The sequence below is a fragment of the Crassostrea angulata genome, chromosome 2 (assembly GCF_025612915.1).
Source record: "Crassostrea angulata isolate pt1a10 chromosome 2, ASM2561291v2, whole genome shotgun sequence".
Lineage (NCBI taxonomy): Eukaryota > Metazoa > Mollusca > Bivalvia > Ostreida > Ostreidae > Magallana > Magallana angulata.
Window position 1 is genome coordinate 15,914,155 of NC_069112.1, and position 20,656 is coordinate 15,934,810.

General features: G+C 34.0%; 2 protein-coding genes across 7 annotated transcripts in view; one reads left to right on the top strand and one right to left on the bottom strand.

The window, feature by feature from the left end:
* Positions 1 to 1,878: 1,878 nt before the first annotated feature.
* LOC128173496 (uncharacterized) lies at positions 1,879 to 6,820 on the top strand. The gene is made up of 9 exons (XM_052839194.1): positions 1,879 to 2,075; positions 2,316 to 2,420; positions 2,682 to 2,945; positions 3,484 to 3,603; positions 3,869 to 4,633; positions 4,740 to 4,856; positions 5,610 to 5,774; positions 5,947 to 6,069; positions 6,721 to 6,820. Exons 1-9 carry the CDS (start codon positions 2,024 to 2,026, stop codon positions 6,804 to 6,806), a joined length of 1,797 nt encoding a protein of 598 aa, XP_052695154.1. The 5' UTR covers positions 1,879 to 2,023; the 3' UTR covers positions 6,807 to 6,820.
* Positions 6,821 to 8,366: 1,546 nt separating this feature from the next.
* LOC128172290 (hydroxysteroid 11-beta-dehydrogenase 1-like protein) overlaps positions 8,367 to 20,656 on the bottom strand; it is a 30,739-nt gene continuing 18,449 nt past the window's right edge. For 5 of the 6 annotated variants that reach the window (XM_052838079.1, XM_052838080.1, XM_052838081.1 and 2 more), the window contains 6 exons: positions 14,320 to 14,412; positions 13,669 to 13,799; positions 12,787 to 12,885; positions 11,902 to 12,115; positions 11,258 to 11,395; positions 8,367 to 10,446 (listed from right to left, as the gene is read on the bottom strand). In XM_052838079.1, the coding sequence (XP_052694039.1) occupies positions 10,214 to 10,446; positions 11,258 to 11,395; positions 11,902 to 12,115; positions 12,787 to 12,885; positions 13,669 to 13,799; positions 14,320 to 14,392 (888 nt within the window). In that variant the 5' untranslated portion in view covers positions 14,393 to 14,412 and the 3' untranslated portion in view covers positions 8,367 to 10,213. Of the gene's footprint in view, positions 10,447 to 11,257; positions 11,396 to 11,901; positions 12,116 to 12,786; positions 12,886 to 13,668; positions 13,800 to 14,319; positions 14,413 to 17,855; positions 18,529 to 20,656 lie in introns of those variants that run through there. The other variant, XM_052838083.1, reaches the window with a different exon arrangement.

Sequence of the window (20,656 nt, forward strand, 5' to 3'; positions counted from 1 at the left end):
TCGTGGGGGCCAATTTTCGTGGATGACTTAAAATTTTACAGGTTCGTGGGGACGTAATTTCGTGTATTCTTATATATCTACAAAAGGAAATATGACTTTATTACCCTAATATATCAATTCGTTGAGGATGTTATTTCGTGGATGAGAGGTACCCACGAATTCCACGAAAATTGAGCCACCACGAAATCTAATGATTCCACAGTATAAACTTTAGGACGACGGACCCAATTCCATTTGCGCAGATATATCGCGCAGCTAAAAGGAGTGATTGTTACGAACATCGATTTCTCAATATTACATCACAATTACTAAAAGTCAGTGAAAAATCGCTTATGACGCAATATATAGATGTTCAACGTCATCAATACACACTTTATGTAGCGCAAGTAGTGGCTGACCTTAAACATGCTAAAATGTGCTTTTCAACATTATCTAATTAACATGCACAAAATATTTTTAAGGGATGTTAAGTACTGTGGTGAGATTTATATCAGTTCAAAGTATATTGCAACCATCTACATAGGTTATAGTTCACAGATTTTGAGTCAGTGAACAATTCATTTACATTTCGATCCGCTTCAATACTCGTATTGAAAATAGAGTTAAACCGCCCCTGTGCTTGAGTTTTTTAAAAGTATTTTACCATACACAAATGTTAAGCATACTCTGATAGTTGTTTTGTTTAATAAATCAACCTCAAAATAATGTACATGAACTTTTTCTTAGAGTTTGCGCAGTACTTTTTATAACAAATTTATGAAAAATAATGACAAACCGCACTTAGGCATGTGCCCCCGTCAAAACGAAGTCAATGACATATTTTTTTAATGATATTAATTCAAAATTATCATATAAGTGTCATATTTTAATTTGGATAGAAACATCTATTGCAGAACGTTTTTTAAAAATTTGTCCCCCACAAGAACGCTTTTTTCCATTATGTTCAATTGAAAAAGAGAAGTAACACAAACGTATTTTGAAATGGTCCCTACTAAAAATCTAATTCGATTTTTATGTTAGTTTTTTGATTGATATTTATATATTTTTAGTAACTCTAACTCATATAAAATTTTGATGAAAATCACTATTGTAGAAGTGAATTGCGTCCGTCGTCCTTAAACATAAATTAATTTTATTGTCTACAGCCCCCCCCCCCCTCCCCTCTCCTGACATCCTGACACCCCCCCCCCCCCCCCCCTGGATCTGCGAAAGTAACACCGTGTCTTATCGCAGTTTGATTTTTAAAGAGAGCTCGATGGTCGCGGCCATTTTTTTAGACTATATATATGATATTAATTTAAAATAAATAGATTTTTTCTTTACTTAATAATAGTTTATACGTTAACAAATCATATCTTTAAAAATTTTGGTAGATCTAATAGTTAGTTTGTTGACAGCCCCGCCACCTCAACCCCGTCTATGGTATATACATGTACAAACGTCTACACGTATTGCGTAAAAACGGGTATAGTGTAAACAAAGTATCATATCTTTGTCAATCATGCAAATATCGAAATAAATTTTGCATCGTTAGAAAAAGGAGGTTCCAGTGAAGAAAAAAACAAAACAAACAAACAAACAAAATAAATAAGTACTGACTATTTTTCAGGTACCTTGTTGGTACCTTGATTTGCCTATTTTTGTTGTGATGGAAATCCATGCGGAAATAACGCATGATTTGGTTTAATAAACGGCATCTTATAGCAGAATTTAAAAAAATTGCCGAACATCGGGTTGTTGGTTACTTCGATCGGGATCGATATGAGATTCCATTTACAGGGAGTAGCGTGTTTTCAGTAGTTATCTCCCTTGCTATCAAAGCGCAGGTGAAATAAGTCACATTTTATCATAAAGATATAAACTAGGTAGGCCATTCTCTTGAGAAAAAAAATCAGCATATAGATTCATTCAAGCTACATGCAAAGCATTTGTATATGACTGGATTTTAAGACAATGTGACCATTACAGGAAACCTTTATTTCAGATTTTTCAAAATTATAATACAAACAAGGAGATAGCAATAATGCCAACTTTCTCGTGGATGTTTGTGATTATTATTCTTTCATTAACAGAAGGTATGTATAAAAACAAACAAATTCATTTTTGTTTGTTTAAATTTAACTTATATAGTTACTTGTCCAAAAAAAAAAAAAAAATCTAAAAAAAAAAAAAAAATACGGGAATCGATTACCTTTCAATTTTTTTTCCAATAGGTATTTTCTTAAAATGTTCACGATAGTGGTATGAAAGGTGTAATTGTAAAACAATACAAGTTTAATATTGTGATCTATTTTGTTTTGTCTTAATTTTGATAGGGACTACTTTCTTCAAGCGACAGAACAAAAAGTGCGAAGCAGTGGTGATGTGTCCTCAGTTTTGCTTAAAGATCAAAGATGAGTGCTATATTTGCGAGTGCGAAAGTATGAAGTTTTTAATGTAGTATTTACCTTAATCAGAAACTATGCGTTAAATACTTGAAAAATCGAGTTGATGAATAATGTTGATTGGTTTACTTACTAGTTTTATTGCATGTAATTGATTTTCAACGCTCAATATTCTGCAAAACGTTTGTCGAAGTGACATTTTGTTATTGAGGATGAGATGTTGACCATCAATACCTTCGATTAAAAAGAACGGATATTGTCAAATGATATTTTTTTCATTTATCTTTTCTGGAATAGAATCAATGAACTCATTCATGCAGGGCGCCATACAACAGATGAAACATGATTATGACCCCATTTACCAGACCGGAAGTAAATTTGTCAATTTAAACATGGGAACCAAAGATGAAACCAATAAAATCCAAGAACAAAATCCAAACATCCGGAAATCTCCGTGGATAAATATGGGAAATTTTGAAGCAAATACGTTTGGTGGAGTTATGATGGGCGGGGTAGAATCCGTCAGTCAAACGGGGCATTATCTCGAGCCCAACTTTAAAGGTGAAAATCAAACCCGACTTTATTGAAAAACAATTTTATAGCAAATACAATGCCGAAAAAATATTTTACGAATGGAGTATTGCTAAAGACTTTTGATCGTAATGATTCAACGTATCCCCTTTATTTATAAATCTGTTTTTAGCAACTTTGTCGATTTAAAAAAAATGCATATCGAATGTTGAATACTATCCCGCGACCAATGATCTTTAACACTCGACATATATTTTCAAAGTAAAATTCATATATTAAATTTCACAATATCTTTTTTTTAATTTCCTATTTTATATATTTTTTTTCTAAGATGCATAACTGGCGTATTCATGCATGATATATGTTCTGCAGCATGTTAGGAAAAAAAAATTTAATATTATTTTAGCATTATTATAAGCGTTTTATTTTTTATATTTGGGTATACATAAAGTTTTTTTTTTTACTTCAACTTCTAGTAATTTAATCAAGACACCTTATCAATTCTACTACATCATCAACAAAAAACATTGTGTTTACACGGTGCAATTAATTTTTTTCTGTAATGAAGAGTTTTACAAACCAGTTGCTATGGTTCTTCCCGGAAGATGTCCAGAAATGAGCTACGCGTGCCCAGGTCGGTGTTGGAAAACGGACGGGTTCAGTGGCTGTTTCCGATGTGAATGTGAAGGTCTTTACACAAGACTTAAGTCTGCTTTTTTATCTGAAAAAATTATTACCATGTCATTTTGGTTAAACGTGTCTTTTGCCTTCTTTTTTTAAAACTTGCAATCCAAAAATCTGAAATCAATTGTAATATGCTATATTAACCATATGCTGAAAAATTAAATAAACCATTCTTTGGTATATTGTAAGTATGAGTAATTCACCTCTTTTAAACGTGAACTTGGAAGGTCTGGAAACGAATTTTTATTTCTTCTTCAAACTCTTGCTAGACAAACAGTCAACACCATTGCCACCCTCATCCTTTCAAACCTTAACTATTGCGCCATCTAGCGAGCAAATAACTTCCAACGTACCAACCACAAAACCGAAAGTGACATTGGAACAAATGACGAAACAAACTGTTGCGTCATCGTCTGTTACCCCAACCCAACAAACAGCGTCAAAATCTGTTAATATTCAACATATCAAGGGAAGCATCGAGGAAACGACAAAGGAGATGGGACCACCAACACCCACAGCTTCTAAAGAATTTATACCACAAAATTTGAATTCTCATTCTGTCGATAAAAACACTAATGCCGGAGAAAAGAATACAGTTTTAGAACAACTGAACTCGGTGTTGAATATGAGCTCAGGAATGACCTTGACCTCAAAATTTACGAATGGTCAAGGTTCCAATCCGTCCACTGGAAGTAGTTTAGTAGACCTTACAGGGGCTGATTTATTCAAGATTTTATTAACGGGGATAAAAGAACGTAAATCTCTTCAAGAGGTTCTGTACAGTTTAGCCGCAAAGGTCAACAAGGGTCACAATGAAGAATCCTTCGCAGGTCAGGGTCATCAAATTGAAAAATCTGAAGGTCAAATTAAACCAGAAAAAATATTGCTTTTGAATAGCAGTATAAGCGACAAAAATGTCGCTGGTGTATCCGCTACCGAATTGACGTCGAATTTCCAGAAAATAGTTGAGATACGCCCAAGTGACGTCACAACTACCAAACCAACAGAATCCATGAAGAGTTCCAATAGTAAAGGTGAGCTCCTACGTAATTACCTCTGACATATTTAGGCCTAAGGTCGACGACCACGAAATTTTAACTGGTCGACCAAAATAAATGTTAAGCTATAATTGTATTTTAGACTGCCTCGATTTGGGCTCATCCTGTCCCGCTGATTGTCAAGTGACAGACCCTGTGTCTAAATGTCCTGTTTGCAGTTGCCCAGAGCATCAAAACGAGACACACAAGTCGGCCATAAGTACGATTTATGATTCCAAACATTATTTTGTGAATTTTAGATCCTGCGTGTGACATAAATGTATATATGTATGCTTCGGTGTTATTTCATAAATGAAGAAAAAATTAATTTCGCTTTGGGTTAATAAAAGACCTGTAAGGTTTTGATTGATAGTATAAATTTGGTGAGAGCAATTTAACATTATGTCAAAGTGTTTAAACTATGGCAATTTAAATCCAACTGGGAATGAAAAGATTTTCTAACTGTTCCATTTTTTGTACAGATTGTAAAAATAGCGACATCAATCAACCAAACATGTCGTAAATTTACTAGGACCCAACACTCCAAACCATATCACATTCTTTTGCTGGTTATGATAACAATAACAATAGTTATAATGGTAGTTGTACAGTGTTTCGGCGGGTTTCTGAATTAGAAAAGTCCGCCTCATTAGGGTTGCAAGCTTTAGCAATCGGTCAACTAGCGCGCAAAGTGCCAAAAACATTATACCAGTCTGCTGTGAACTGTGTTCAAAAATGTTTTTAGTTTTCCATTTCGATAAACTAATAATGAACATCATATTTAAAAACTTCTTATTTCACGAAACATGTTAATATGATTAATGTTTTTTAAGGATTAAGTCTGGTTTTATATAGCAAGCAAGCATTTCTGCATATCGTATTTTTGCGATATCAATGTGAATTTAACGCAAAAAAGCGAGGAATTATATCGTCGGCAAAATAACCGGACATACGGAATTTCTTTGGTTTTCAGGTTGTGTTCCTCTGGATGTAAGATGTCCGAGTGGCTGTATTACATTGGACAGTAATATGTGTCCGGTATGTGTCTGTACAGACACACAGACAGACCAAGCCTCCACCCAACCTACACCAACAACCAGCGCAAAACACGACACGACATCGTCAGCAACCGACTCTGGTAAAACTCTCTGTCTGTCTGTCTGTCTGTCTGTCTGCCTGTCTGTCTGTTTCTCTCTCTCTCTCCCCCCCTCTCTCTCTCTCTCTCTCTCTCTCTCTCTCTCTCTCTCTCTCTCTCTCTCTCTCTCTCTCAATTGCACTCTTTATACACCCCCTCTTAATATTGTTTGCAGTTTGCAGAATAACAGAAAAGGTTAGAAACTGCGCTTCTAGCTGCCTCAAGCTGGACGACTATTTTTGTCCAGTCTGCATCTGTTCCGATGACGTCATCAAAGGATCCGAGACCTCAAACAACAGTAAGAACCAATGTCTTGTAATGAAAAAAAAATAATTAACTGGCTAAAGATATATATTGTCTTTACGGCTGGATGGTCGTAATCTTTTATATCAGTACATATATCAACCTCCTTTGAAAGAACTTTGTATAAAGATGTATACAGTATTTAGAGAAGATATAAAATATTTAGAAATAAAAGTTAAACAATTATGATTTTTTGATTAATGAACAATAGTGTGTTGCTTAAAAATTATGCTTCAAATATAAAGGTGATTTATAGTAGTTTTTTTCACACCCAGTCTCGCTAATGAACAAATTGTCGTAATTTAAACAATTTTGTTAAATGTGTGTACTGTCTTCCTCATTATATCGAGACAGAGAGTTCTGAAACATACTTTAATCCTTGGAAATCTAAACATTATCTCATTATGAAATGAATCTTATGAATTAATTAAACGTTAAGTGGGGTTTCAGCTATTACTCCAAATCACCTCAGTGTGACTGTGACACCTCTTAAGACTTTTCAGTTAACATTTGGCTGACTGAATGATCTTTCTGTGATCTTTGTGTTTTTTGTGCTACACTTCTAATAATAATTTTAGCCTAGAACTCTCTTATTTTCAACGTACGGTAGCTCTGTAAGGAACTGTGTTCGTACTTTCATTTTCAGTTTGTCCGGCTGTAGAACGAGGCTGTCCGCAGAGATGTCTGAAGTTCGATCAGAACTACTGTGCCTACTGCTTTTGTGATACCTAATAAATGATGAACAGATGAACCACTACTTTGTTTCTTTTGTCTTAGCTGCAGGTCTGTAGCTCCCGGTCTGAAAAAAAAATCGGATGGACGACGTCTTTTTTTTTTTAGACCGGGAGCTACAGACCTGTATCTACTTCTCTCTCTCTCTCTCCCCCCTCTTTCTCTCTCTTAATGATATCAATATTGCTGCATATGAAAACTGACATCTGAGTTTAAAACATTGTAAAGTATATTATATGGAATAACACACCCGGAAAAAGTCACTCGAATTAACAGTAGATTATTAGATTATGAAAGCTATTATGATAAACTGTACTCATGTCAAATAAGCGAAAAATTTGCAGTTTGGGGATAAAAAATGAATGTCTAAATAATTAAATTCAGTAAGTAACAGCAAAAGCCCCAATGGATCCGAAGATTAAGGTCTGATAGACATGTATAAACCATATCTACAGATGTCGTAAATTAGGACAAAATACTTCATACTTTTTTTCTTACATTTTAATTTTCTTTTATAGAAAAACACTAATGGTGTTCATACCTATTGCACAAATCAGGATTTTATAAAGGACTAACCACAAGTGAGAGCACAGAGTGTAGAACATGAACCAATCAAAAGTCATCTACATGATGTCAAATGAACCAATCAAAAGTCATCTACATGATGTCAAATGAACAAATCAAAAGTCATCTACATGATGTCAAATGAACCAATCAGAATTCATCTAATTAAATGAACCAATCAAAAATCATCTAATCAAATGCATCAAATATACATGTACATACATAATGAAACTATAATCGGATATTTCGGCCTCCAAACTGGAATAAATAAAAATATTTCAACTTTTAAAAGAACATTTTAAACAATTTCACAAATTTCCTTGTATTGTAAGTTTTTTGTTTTGTTTCGTCTTATGGTTTGTTAGTCTGTATTACGATCAGATGTTAACCGTCTAAAATTCATGACCCAAACATATCAAAAACTTGTAAAAACATTTTAAATGGAAGTTGTCAGTCGTAAGGTCATTTATATATTAACTTTACCGAACATACTAACTTACTACCGGTAGATCAGCATTCAAATGAGTGAGAAAAATATGAATTGGGCCTCCCAAAAATCGAAGTATTGTTCTCACCCGTCAAAACGTTCAAAATATGATGATACAGGCGGTCTGTTTATTTCTACTGGAAAATTTGCAAGGGGGAACAACTCAAATTTCAAATTTGACTTTAAGTTTATTCCTCTTTCAATATTGCAAAAAAAATTAATGCCAATGCAGCAGCATTTTACCTAATGCAGTGGTGTTTAAAAACCAATACATATACATGTATTTCTTTTTCGGGCCTAATATGATTTCACAAGGGCGAAAACTGACTTTAAGGTATATGTACAATACATATAATTCAACACTAATTTAAATTATCAATGCATTGTCTTTCATTTTGGGAGAACAAGAAACTCAATGGCATGTCAACATTGGAAATCACTAAGCATGGTATTTACCTTCATTAAAACAAATGTCATAGTTGACTCAAAATGTGAAAACAACTAGTGGAATAATTTTAAATTCACTGTCAGAAATATTTTGAACATAATAAATTTCATATAACATGTGAATGAACATTTACAACTACATGTATCAAAACTAAACTCATCAGACATCAATGCAAACTACACAAATAAAACTCTCTCTCTCTCTCTCTCTCTCTCTCTCTGACAGCCATGTAGATTGAACTAAATACTCCTCAAAGAAATACATGAAACTTCATTATTTACGAATGGATAATAATAAATATTTTTTTTAAAAACCTAAAACAAAACCTAATAACAAAATCAAAACACTTGCTAATTGAAAAATAAACAATGTAAAATCCCTGATGTAAACAAGGTATAATTAGGAAACATTGTACCTGAATCAATTGTGTTAGTAAATAATGAAAACAGACCTAGTTAATCGTGTACTTTTGATCAATATAACATATCTTAATGAATCCTCTTACATCAATCTACTTTACATGTCCATGAAAGCTACTTAATGGACTTGATTTACAATTTATATTTTATATAATTTATATTATCTGAAAGTACAATTATATCTTAACAAAACTTATCATTGTCTAAACCATACTCTTAAAATACTCTGGGAAGTATTTCATCTAAATGTGGAATTATTCAGATTCAAGCTAACTGTACATAGTTTAAACTCTTATTAAACAACAAAATAACTTATCAAATCAGACATAAATACATATCTTAATACAGGAAACAAAAAAATCAAGGTCTATCTTAGGCCCCAAAAAAGTTAATGTATTGATTCTCAGGTCGAAAAGATCAACATATAATGAGACAGGTAGATATTTATTGCAGTAAGAATTGCAAAGGGGCAATAGCTTCAATTTTGTATTTCAATTAAACTTAAAAATTGAGTTATTCCCCTTTTCAATATGGCAATAAAGCGCCATCTGACCTAACAAGGCAGTGCCCAAGAACCAATGCATCAATATTTTTGCAAAAAATGAAGATATAAACAGACAGAAAAATAAAAGTAAGTCTTCCTAGTCTACAACAAATAAATTATAATACTGTTATAATGACACCTGATTTTTTTTTCTGTTTCAATTTCAAATATTGACGTTAACATTTAGGACAATGATATTCTTGCCGATGAATTTTGTCTCCTCTGGTGTGTTTACATATAGATTGAAACTATAAGGACAATTTCTCTGTGAGACCTTTAGTTATTTTGCTGCCAAGATCTCAATCAGTTTTTGAACACTTCTAAAAAATCTTGCTGCAACCACCAAAATTTATGTTTAGAAGTGGTTTTCAATCCCATCACTGTCACATTTTTTTCCTTTGACAACAAATAATTGGATCAGACATTTGGATTTCATCAATGAGTCCATATGACTACGTGATCTAGAAATGCACATTGCTAGTCACATGATCTGAGCAGCATGTATTTTCCCCACAATAGCCAGGTACCTCAGCAAGAATACATGTCTTTCTTTTGTCTTCTTATCCCAGCACGCTTTTTAGCTTTTTTTTCCTCATGCACTATGAATTCAGACCAAGGAGGAATCTCAACTTTTGAACCTTACATGGATTCTCCAATCTAAACTGCAAAACTTGTTTCTCAGTGCCCAAGTTACCCTGGATCACACTTGTTGCACATATATGATCCAAGGAGCAGGAATTTTATATGGTCACCACACACTTGCATTATGGACTCTATCTAGCAGATATCCTGAATAATCACAGTTTTTTGTCTTGTTCATCATGCGCTTTCAGTTGGACTTTATCTACCATTTGGGACTGAGATGCAAAATTCTTTTGAACATTTACATGGGCATTGTTTATCTTCCACTTTGGACTGAGAAGCACGATTCTTTCTTCCGAACTTTTACACAGGCACGGTAAACATGGAGCGGTTTATATACTCCACCACGTTTGGCATCCAGTCTCGAAAAAGTGTCATGAGGCGGATGCTTAGGTACGGGTGGAAGATCTCCCTTCGCCTCATCGCTCCGCCTCGGATGATGGCTAGAGCTGTGTCACTAGGAGTTTCCGCGGGAAGCATCTCCAAAAGATAATGTTGTCCGTAATCCTTAAGCCCTTTGATAGCATTCTCTGTCCCTAAAATAAAACTATTTTTCATGAGATATTCAGTTTTTGATTTTTCTTCATCTTTAATGTTCTGTCATGATATCATCCACCCCTCTCCCTTTTCCCCCTCTTGTAAAGAGGGACAGCAGGGCTGATACAAAAAATCTTAAAATTTCATGGCTATTATGAAGTTTTTTTCAAATTGTATTATAAGATCATAGAATGTACACAAGTCTGAGGAGAAGACAGATTTTGCGCAGATTGAATACTTTTACAGAAAACTGACCCTCATAAAACTATGAAACAGGTTAACTTTATGAAGAGAAAAACAATTTTGAAGTTTCTCAAAATACAATGCTGCTGTTGATTATTTTTGACTTAAATACTAAAAAATGAGTTATTCCCCATTTTTAAAGTGGCACACAAATTAATCAAAGTCGCAGCTTTCGATTGCTAACTCTGATGAACAAGGCTCAGGACTACAATACTCACCCTTTAGTCTGATCACACATAGCATTAAGGAAATGTCACATCCCTGTACATGTACTTGTTGTTATGGTAATAGAAACTCATCATTTGTGATTTTGTATACAGGGTTATAGATTCGCCACACATTATTTTCGGCCTTCTTCACTTGCAAACAGTTTTGCCCCATCTTGAATTCGCCCAGGCATATTTGTGTTTAAAGAGAGATAATTTTGAACACTGGAATTTGCCCAGTCTAAAATTCACCCACTGACAATGTGGGTGAAAGGGGTGGATATTTTCCTGTATACAGTAGACAATCTTTGCTTGCCCCCACTCTGCTGAATTCTGCATGGATTTCCTTTACTGCACTCACCTACAAGCCCAATCACACATAGTGTTATGGAGACATCACATCCCTTCATCCTGAACTCCTGTCTAAGTCCTCCAAAGAATCCGTCCAGGGCAAACTTCGTGGCCGAGTACACCGCAGTGAATGGCTGCCCTATCTTACCTATAATGAAGGAAATCAGGTGTTGTTTTCATTAGGGAAAATAAGATAAACTTTTTTAATATGGCGCAATTAAATTCAATGATTAAAAATATACTCCTAATTTAGAGTGTTAAAATTTAAAAGAAAATGTTTAAAAATCATAAAATTAGGCCATGCAAATATATTTTCTTGTTCGTCGGAACCAGAACGAGGCATTATAATAACACTGTACAAATAATATCATTTTTAATTTACTGCATCCAGTAAATTCTGCGCTGTTTTATATTCTATTTCCGCTCCGTTTTTCGTATTTCAGTTTTAACTTATAAAAGAGAAAGAACTAGAAAAAATATAACCGTCCTCACAAATTTATTTAGGTACTGCCTAAAAATTTTGCCAACAAAAAAAAAGTTATTTTATTATTTACTCGCTTTCCCACTTGCACTGGATATCCGACGAACAAGAAATTATTTTGGTGTGGCCTTATTCAAAACTTATAATTAATAAGAACAACAAAATGACCAGACCTGCCAGAGAGGACACCACGATGATGCTGCCATTGGAGGCGATTAAATGAGGTAGAGCGTGTGAGGTGAGGTGGACGTACGCCTTAAAGTTGACATCCACGATCTTGTCGGTGATGGTGAGGTTCTGGGGACTCCCCTCCCACATCCCTAGAGGTATAGGCAGGATGTGGTTCAGGATCAGAATGTCTATGCCTCCCAACCTACTGACCGCTTCCTGGAACAAAAAGTCAAAGGTCAAAGTAAAGATAGGTCAAGGTCAAATCATCAGGTATCACATCAGCTGGAAGGTCAAAAATATGAATACCTCAAGTTTACAAACTTGAGGCCTTTTCCACCTGTAAAATGTCTTGGTCAAAGTATATCAAGGTCAAGGTAACTGTCAAAAGATCAAGGTCACTTTAAAACTTTATTATTTCAACAGTCTGTGTCATTAAACTTTTCGCAACAGGATCATATTGTTGAACTCTGCCTGTTTGACTTTTACAATATATCTAATATGTTTATGCATTAAAGTAGTTTATATTTTGGCAGCAAATACAGTAAAACACGGTTATAGCGAACACGCTTATAATGAATTGACGCTTACAGCGAAGTGAATTTCATTTCCCAAGTCTCTATATCATGTTGTAAACTTGACGGATATAACGAATTACGCTTATAACGAAGTTAAGTTGGCCGTCCCTGGGACTTCGTTATAAGCGTGTTTTACTGTATAGCTGTAGTATCTATTTACTCCTTAGAAATTTGATTAGGTGTCACCTTGGGGTACTCTATATGAATTTCTTACAGCTGAATCTAACAGCCAAATCTGAGGGATTCTCTGTGCTCTTTGACTTTCACCTACTGGCTAATAGGAAATGAGGTGGCCAACTACATATGACCTACCTTTATAACAAGTTGTGTGGCTGACATATTAGCCATATCAGCAGCCTTATAGAAGTATTTCCCCTCTGGAGGCCCCAGTTCCTTACACTTTTGTACAACCTGAAACAAGACATTCAGCTAAAGCAAATTTAACCAGTGATAATAACATTTAAAGTGGTATTTCCTTGGGTTATAGAATCAGACTTGTGATATGTGAAAATACTCCACCTATACAGTACAACATGGTTACAAGGAACACCCAGATAACAGAATATTTACATTTTCCAGTGACTTTGCCTGTGATAACACTACGTATCGATTTTGTACTATATAACCCACAACTCCAAATGACACCAAATTGAGGCACCAGCGGGGTTTGCTTATTTATATTTAAATATTTAATCGCAAGATGGCTTAAAATTATATAAATATTAAGTTATAAGGAATCATTCTTTGAATATTAAGAGGTGATAATTCGGGCTTTATTGGATTTGATCACGCCCCGACCGAAATTAATTATTCCTTTAATTCAATCCTATAGCAAAGTCATTTTTATTCCCCTTATCTTAAAAAGTATAATAAACCTACTCACTGTAGCATATAACAGTTATGATGGATCAAAATGGCTCATCTTGGAGCTTCTCTACAATAATTTAAATTTGTGGAAGCCCATTTTGTGGATTGCTTGAATTTCACAGGTTTGTTGGGATGTAATTTCATATATTTTCTTACACAAACATAAGGTAATATGACTTTACAACCCTAATTAATTAATTATGGAGGATGTTAATTCATGGATGACAGATATTCATACATTCCACTATATTTAGTTGTCACAAAATCTCGTGATTCCACAGTAACCAATCGCTCAGTCCCCATTTATCCTATATAAATACAACTCACCTGTTTGAGTGTGTTTTCCCGCCGGGAAGTAACCATTACATGGGCACCCATCCGCGCGTAGTGGTACGCGATCTGCTCCCCTATACCGGTCGATGATCCCGTCACCACCACACGCTTTCCTTTTAAGGCATCTACAACACAATATATATATACGTACATGTATAGGTGTATTGGTACATTACTGAAAATTTGAGGAGGTATGGAACACCAATATTGTGTTGTAATTTCTTTCAAACTAGACAATAAATTGACAATATAATATCTTTATACTCTTTATCATTTTTTTAAAGGGGGGGGGGGGGGGGGTAATGGCTAGTTCATACTGCTAGCCATGCGATTAAGACCTGTTGGAACTTTGACATTTTTTACTTTAAAAAGAATTCTAAAGAATCATTTTATTTACATGGATCATAAAATTTCAACATTCTTAATCATTTCTTATATTTTGACATACATTCAACCACCAAATATTATTACATTGACCCCTTGTTGTGATGTTATAAGTCACATAACTGACCTCAATTTGTGAGTGCGTGTATTAGGTTAAGTATTTGACCTTTGACTTTCTATTGCGAGGTTAAAGGTTATGTACATGCATTTGACTTTTGACTTCTTATTGCGAGGTTAAAGGTTAAATGATTGACCTCTGACCTGGATTAAAGTCATCAATCAGCCAGTACCCCACCATCACGCCTATAAATAGCGCCAGAATCTTCTTCCACATGACTCCACTTTTTCTTCAGCCTGGAATAATGCAATAAATTTATACATGAATAATTTCAGGTATTTCAAAACAATATTCATTGATTTTTTTTTTTTGGCCAAAACTTGAAGTATCATAAAGCCTGTTTTATTCAGCAAGGTGCTAATTTTATTATATAGGGTAGTTTATACTGTAAAAGTGATTAATTACATGCAAGGGAAATTTACACTAGTTATAAGGTAAGCTGAAAACTGCGTAAAATACCCCTGTGCTCATGATTAAAACCTCAATACTTAAGATTGATAAATCACGCATCGCATATTTAATACCCACGTTTTTGACCATAGAAAATGTGTATTTAACTGCCAGCGTAAATAACCACTTTTACAGTACCATTGATTACCCCAAAAAAGTTCAATCTACTTGTAATGGGTAGCTGACAAGTTCAAAATAGCAAAAATTACACACATCAAAATAAAACAGTGCATTCAAATCTTGAAAAATCACAAAAAATTACATCCACAATCTTTAACATCTAAATTACTTTTGGCATAATCCTTTTGTATAGCATCATTTGTATCATTTCTTGTATCAACAATATTAAATAAACGAAAAACTTGTGTAACCAAACACATACAGCAAAGAAGTTCCACCATTTTTAATATCACATACATGTACAACAATGTCACAATTTATTGCGAATGCTTGTGCACAGCAATAAAGAAAATTCAAACTGAATGGTGATTTACTGTCAATCAAATCAGCAATATTTATTTCTCTGGGTGTTCTTACAGTTACTTAATCAAAACACCATGGACTGCCTTATCTACTGCAAGAAACAAAGGTTAATGTTTGCACACACAGTGGTACTAAATGTTTGAATGGGGGAAAATATATTCCTCTTAATAAGATAAAGGAGCTTAGGTGCAAAGATCTATACAGGTACTATTACAGCTTAGGACATATATATATATATATATATATATATATATATATATATATATATATATATATATATATATATATATATATATATATATATATATATATATATATATATATATATATATATATATATATATATATATATATATATAATGGAAGTTCAAGGTTAGATATGCAGGTGACATATGTACCAGTAGTGTTTGAAGTTTAAGAGCTATAGAGCTCTCCTCAAAAACTATGTTATTTAAACCTCGTATATATATAAATCTATATGGTAGTTCAAGGGTAAGTATGCGGGTGACATGTAGCGTTTGAAGTTAATAAGAGCTATAAAGCTATAGAGCTCTCCTCAAATGCTATGTTATTTAAAGCTCTGGTATAACAAGCATTCTGAGAGTATTGCATAAGCAATACACGTCCCCTACCAGTTTGTGGAAACTGTGAAAACAATGCACTGTTATGCAGAATATCGAACCCGAACATTAAAAAATTTGAATATAAAAAATTAATTTTCTCGAAAATATGTCAGCCAGACGCTACAAAAGTGTAAACTTGATCTGTAGTTTGACATTTGTAGCTGTTCAGCAAATTTCATGTTATTCCTCAAACGCATAAAGAAAAATAGTGTGGAAAACTGAAGTGGGACAGACAGACGGACGGACGGACAGAGAGATGGATGGATGGATGGACTGACGGACGCAGAAGTAAGCTATAGTCCCCTCCAGTGAAAACCGGTAGGGGACTAATAACCATAAGGAGCAAGTATTTTAGAGCTTTTGAGCTTAGTATGTCTTTCCTATCTTATATACTAAAGACATTATTGGAATGAAGTAATATCAGAACACTATATTTATATCCGTGATTCCATCTTTTTTTCATGGGAATTGAACGTTAATCATAGCTCTGTAGAAACTGACAAGACTTTAATCTACACGCCCTGTATATCCATTCGTCAAAGCCTGATTATCAATATCAAGAAAAACTCGCAGACTGCGCGTAATAATCATGATGATGCCTGACTAAAAGTCTCGTAGAAGACCATCTTTAGCTAAGCTTTGATGTACAATAACAGTAATTTTAATAGTTAACCATACTTACTTTTTACAATCAATTTATCAATTTGTTAAAAGAAAGATGTGAATATAAACAAGGAAATGCTTTCTTTGATGATTCATGTGAATTATAAATGTATATAGTGAACATTAGAAGGTTATGTATTTTTTCTGCAATGTGGTCACCTTCATATCCCGCAATTGAATCTAAGATTGTGTAAATTGTAAGTCCCAGTTTTTTTAGACTGTTAAAATAAAACAAAAAAACTTCTAAAATTATATTGAACTATATTTTAAGATAAAAGGCTTAGTCTGTAATTGATATTAGATTAACTTAATATTTACCATATCTAAATTGCATATGAACACAAACCTACAGGACAAGTTAAATATCATTCAAATAATCACAGAAATGACAACATGTTCATGAGAATTTTAATTTGTTTCATTCACAAAAATCTTAGGATTTTTTTTGAATATTTTTTATTGACATCAGGTACTTTCATCAAACTTGGAGAGTTCTTTTTTAGCCAGGATAAAAGTTTTAGTCTACCATAAAAATGTTTTGCTTTAAATCAAAATGTCAGGAGTGAGTGCGATTGTTTTAATCACAAATAATTAATTAGCTTGATCAACACCTGCTTCGTCTTCAAAACGGCGATACATGCACTCATTAAACCTGGTCACTTCTCGTCAATCCTATGTTATACAATGGAACCATGCTTCTGTTTAATTTTCTCTGCGCAGAATTTTGAAAGACTGATTAAAATTCAGCCGTATCTGATGCGAGTGACAGTTAGCTGGTCCTGACATGGGATTTGGGTTAATAAGTTATAGTTCTTTGACAACTATTCCAAACATTTCCATTATTTACATATTGCATCAAACTCCAGGCACGGTTTCTAAAGCTCATTGATTCAACAACACAGTTATAAGGAATATCCAAGGTTTCCTGAATCTCTGTCTCTCATCCTCCCTCCCATTTCTATATCTGTATCTCCCTCACACTATTACACCAGCAGTAACACTGGTTTCTCTCTCTCTCCTCTCATAAGCATTGTTGTAATGCTTTTTACAAATCTCTCTCCTTCAATCTCTCTCTCCTCTCATTCTAATTCTCTCTCCTTCTCTCATTCTAATTCACTCTCTTCTTCCAATTCTCTCTCTATTCTCTTCTAATTCACTCTCTTCTTCCAATTCTCTCTCTCCTTCTCTTCTAATTCTCTCTCTCCTTCTCTTCTAATTCTCTCTCCTAATTCACTCTCTTCATCTAACTTTCTCTCTCCTTCTCTCATCCTGATTCTCTCTCCTCTCTCTCCTTCTCTCCCTTTCCCTGTGTTTCTTTCTTTATCTATCTCTTTCTGTACCACTCTCATATAAATGTAAATATTTCTCTCACTCAACTTCTCTCTCTCTCTCTCTCTCTCTCTCTCTCTCTCTCTCTCTCTCTCTCTCTCTCTCTCTCCAATGAAGAATCGCAAACTTACTACAGTCCCTCGAAGTCCAGTTTCCCAGAATTCCTGCTATCTTCCCAACATTCCCTGTGGCTCCCTCATTTTACCATGACTCGATCCTACTGACAACGACCAGCCAGATTCCTGATCCAAAAAATTTCACCAAGAACTTTTCACCTTTTCAATAGTCCTCCTCCAACTTCTCATTTTACCAAACCACAGACCCCCTCTACCAAAAAATTACAGGCCCTCACCACCGCAATGACAACACAAGAATGGGTCTCAGATTTTGACAACAAAATCATTCCTCTACAGAGGTATATAAATATATATCTCCAAAATCTCCCCTCTCTCCCCTGGACTGTCACAGAGATTTTAATTATTTACTTATCTTTGACATCAATCACTTCGGAGAACCTCAATATCGTTTGCTCCCATTTATAACAAGACTTCCACGTATTGTAGCAAATGGAAAAAATGTTATTTAAATCTCTTTCCCCCAACTCTTTGCTTGGAGAAAGTAATTTGCTGTGTTTATTAAATATCCATAATGCAAGGTGTTCATTAAATACCTCTATTACGACCATCAGGGGGTATAGCGGCAGATTCTTTACAGAATTAAAGGGTCAAATTAAAGGGTCCCAACATTTCAAATACGTTTCACAAAACCATAAACTCCTCCACTAATACACCTCCATGTATACTTGTACATTCTCCATTAGGCTGACAAAAGTCATTCTTGGTTTCATAATTTAAAAACAGTTATCTACCCTGGAGGTTAAGCACACGCTGTCTATGCTTAAACAATATGCCTGGATATTAAATATGCGGATGCTTGATTGAAAATACCAATCTAAAGGTGTAATTTTTTTTTACCATATGCGCAGGGGTAATTTATGCAGTTTTAAACTTAATGCGTAACTAGTTTAAATTTTTCCGAGCCATAAATAGCCATTTTACAGTAATCTGTTCCACTAATTTAATACACATCCATATATATACCTGTACATATTCCATCTAAGGCTGCACAGAAATCATTCTTAGTTTCATAATCTCCACATTCCTTAATACAAACTTCATTCATCTCTTTCCCTGAATTGTTAATCATTTTAATATTCTATTCTTGAAATAATTGGCTTAGATTTTTACAATTAAAATGACTCTGAAAGTCAATGAGTGCATAGATGAAATAAAAGTTTCAGCACATGATGTTTGACTACACAATAAATTAGCTTTAAGTTAAATAAGGAGTGTATGTAGATTCTTGTTCTAAATCAGGCTCGGAGTATAAATTGTATATCACAATAAGGGCAACAACAAAAAAAAACATAACAAAGCTTTAATATGAACAATGAACAATCACTAACTATGCATTTCTCAGATAAAGACATCCTTTTAAGATTAATTCAGAAGCTGACATAAATTGTGTGTGTATAGGTGTCCAAAAAGACATGAGAGCCCCCCCCCCCCCCCAACCACTGCAATTTTTTTCCCAATAGAGGATTAGCAACCCTTAGGAAGACCAACTTTTATATAGTCATATGACTGGGATCACTTTTACTTATTCAACAAAGTTGTTCAATAGTAAAATGCAAAAAAAATGGGATTGCTTCAAAATTTCCAGTCCAAAATAAAAATTAAAGATTGGACAATGATTTGTAATACCTTTATGAAAAAAAATGAATGGTTCCTTCTTCATTGGGTCATCATAATTTATAAATAATGATAAAATATGAAAAGACTCAATTCAAGTCCATCTTCTTAGGAAAAACACTTCATGTTCAACACATCATTAAATAAGTTGGCCTTGAAGTGTTAAGTTTAAAAATCTGTCATCGATGATTTTATTGGGATCTTGACAGTTAAGAGAAAACAATGTGAATTCTATGTAAGTAAACATGCCCCAACTCAGACCTTTAAATAGGTATGATCTGCTTTTAAAAAGCTAGCTCTGAGAGAGAGAGAGAGAGAGAGAGAGAGAGAGAGAGAGAGAGAGAGAGAGAGAGAGAGAAATGGAGATAGAAAAAATATGATAACTACAGATTGTTGTCAAGGAAAGAGGGAGAGACAAAAAAAAAAAAAAAATGAAAAAAAGATTGTACCTTTTTAACACTGCTATTTCGAATGTTTTCAATAAATCAAAAAAATATATTTATATTAAGAGTCAAAAAATGAAACTTAAGATGTTATAACATGCAGAATACAAGGTAATTAAAGAAGAGTTAACTGCATGCTGTAAGCACCTGTTTCTGATGCAGAGAAAGATTAACAGCTAGACCTGGTATGGATGGCTTGTTTAACAAGTTTACTCAGAAGTATCAAATTCTAACCCATTCAAAATTGCTTAAATTTGTACAAAATTGTTCTTCCATTTTGTTGCTGAATGAATGAAAAAAGGCCCCGGTTCAGTCAAGTGTCCTTACATTTTATTTACTGTAAGCAAAAACTTCCAAGAATGTGAAGAATCTTGTATTCATGACCGCAGAATCTCCCGTCCACTTCAGTTAAAAGTTTATTGGACATGACATAAAATTGTAACAAGACAAAATTGGTTACGTTGGATGCTTGGATAGCGAGTCTCATATTCGAGCAATATAATTGTGAAATCATGGACGGTAAACAATAAACTGCAAGTTTCTCGTTCAGATTTTATACAGCGGAGGAAATTAAATCAAAGAGAACAAGCGGTGATCATTTACCCAGATAACCGTCAAAAATACAGAGAGGAAGTTAACGCAGTGTAAATAACACAAAATTAACAGTAGAACGACGTGTTCAGCTCTCTGAGAAAGAAAGATTTAAATTCTCATGCATGAGCTTCAATTAGTTTAGAA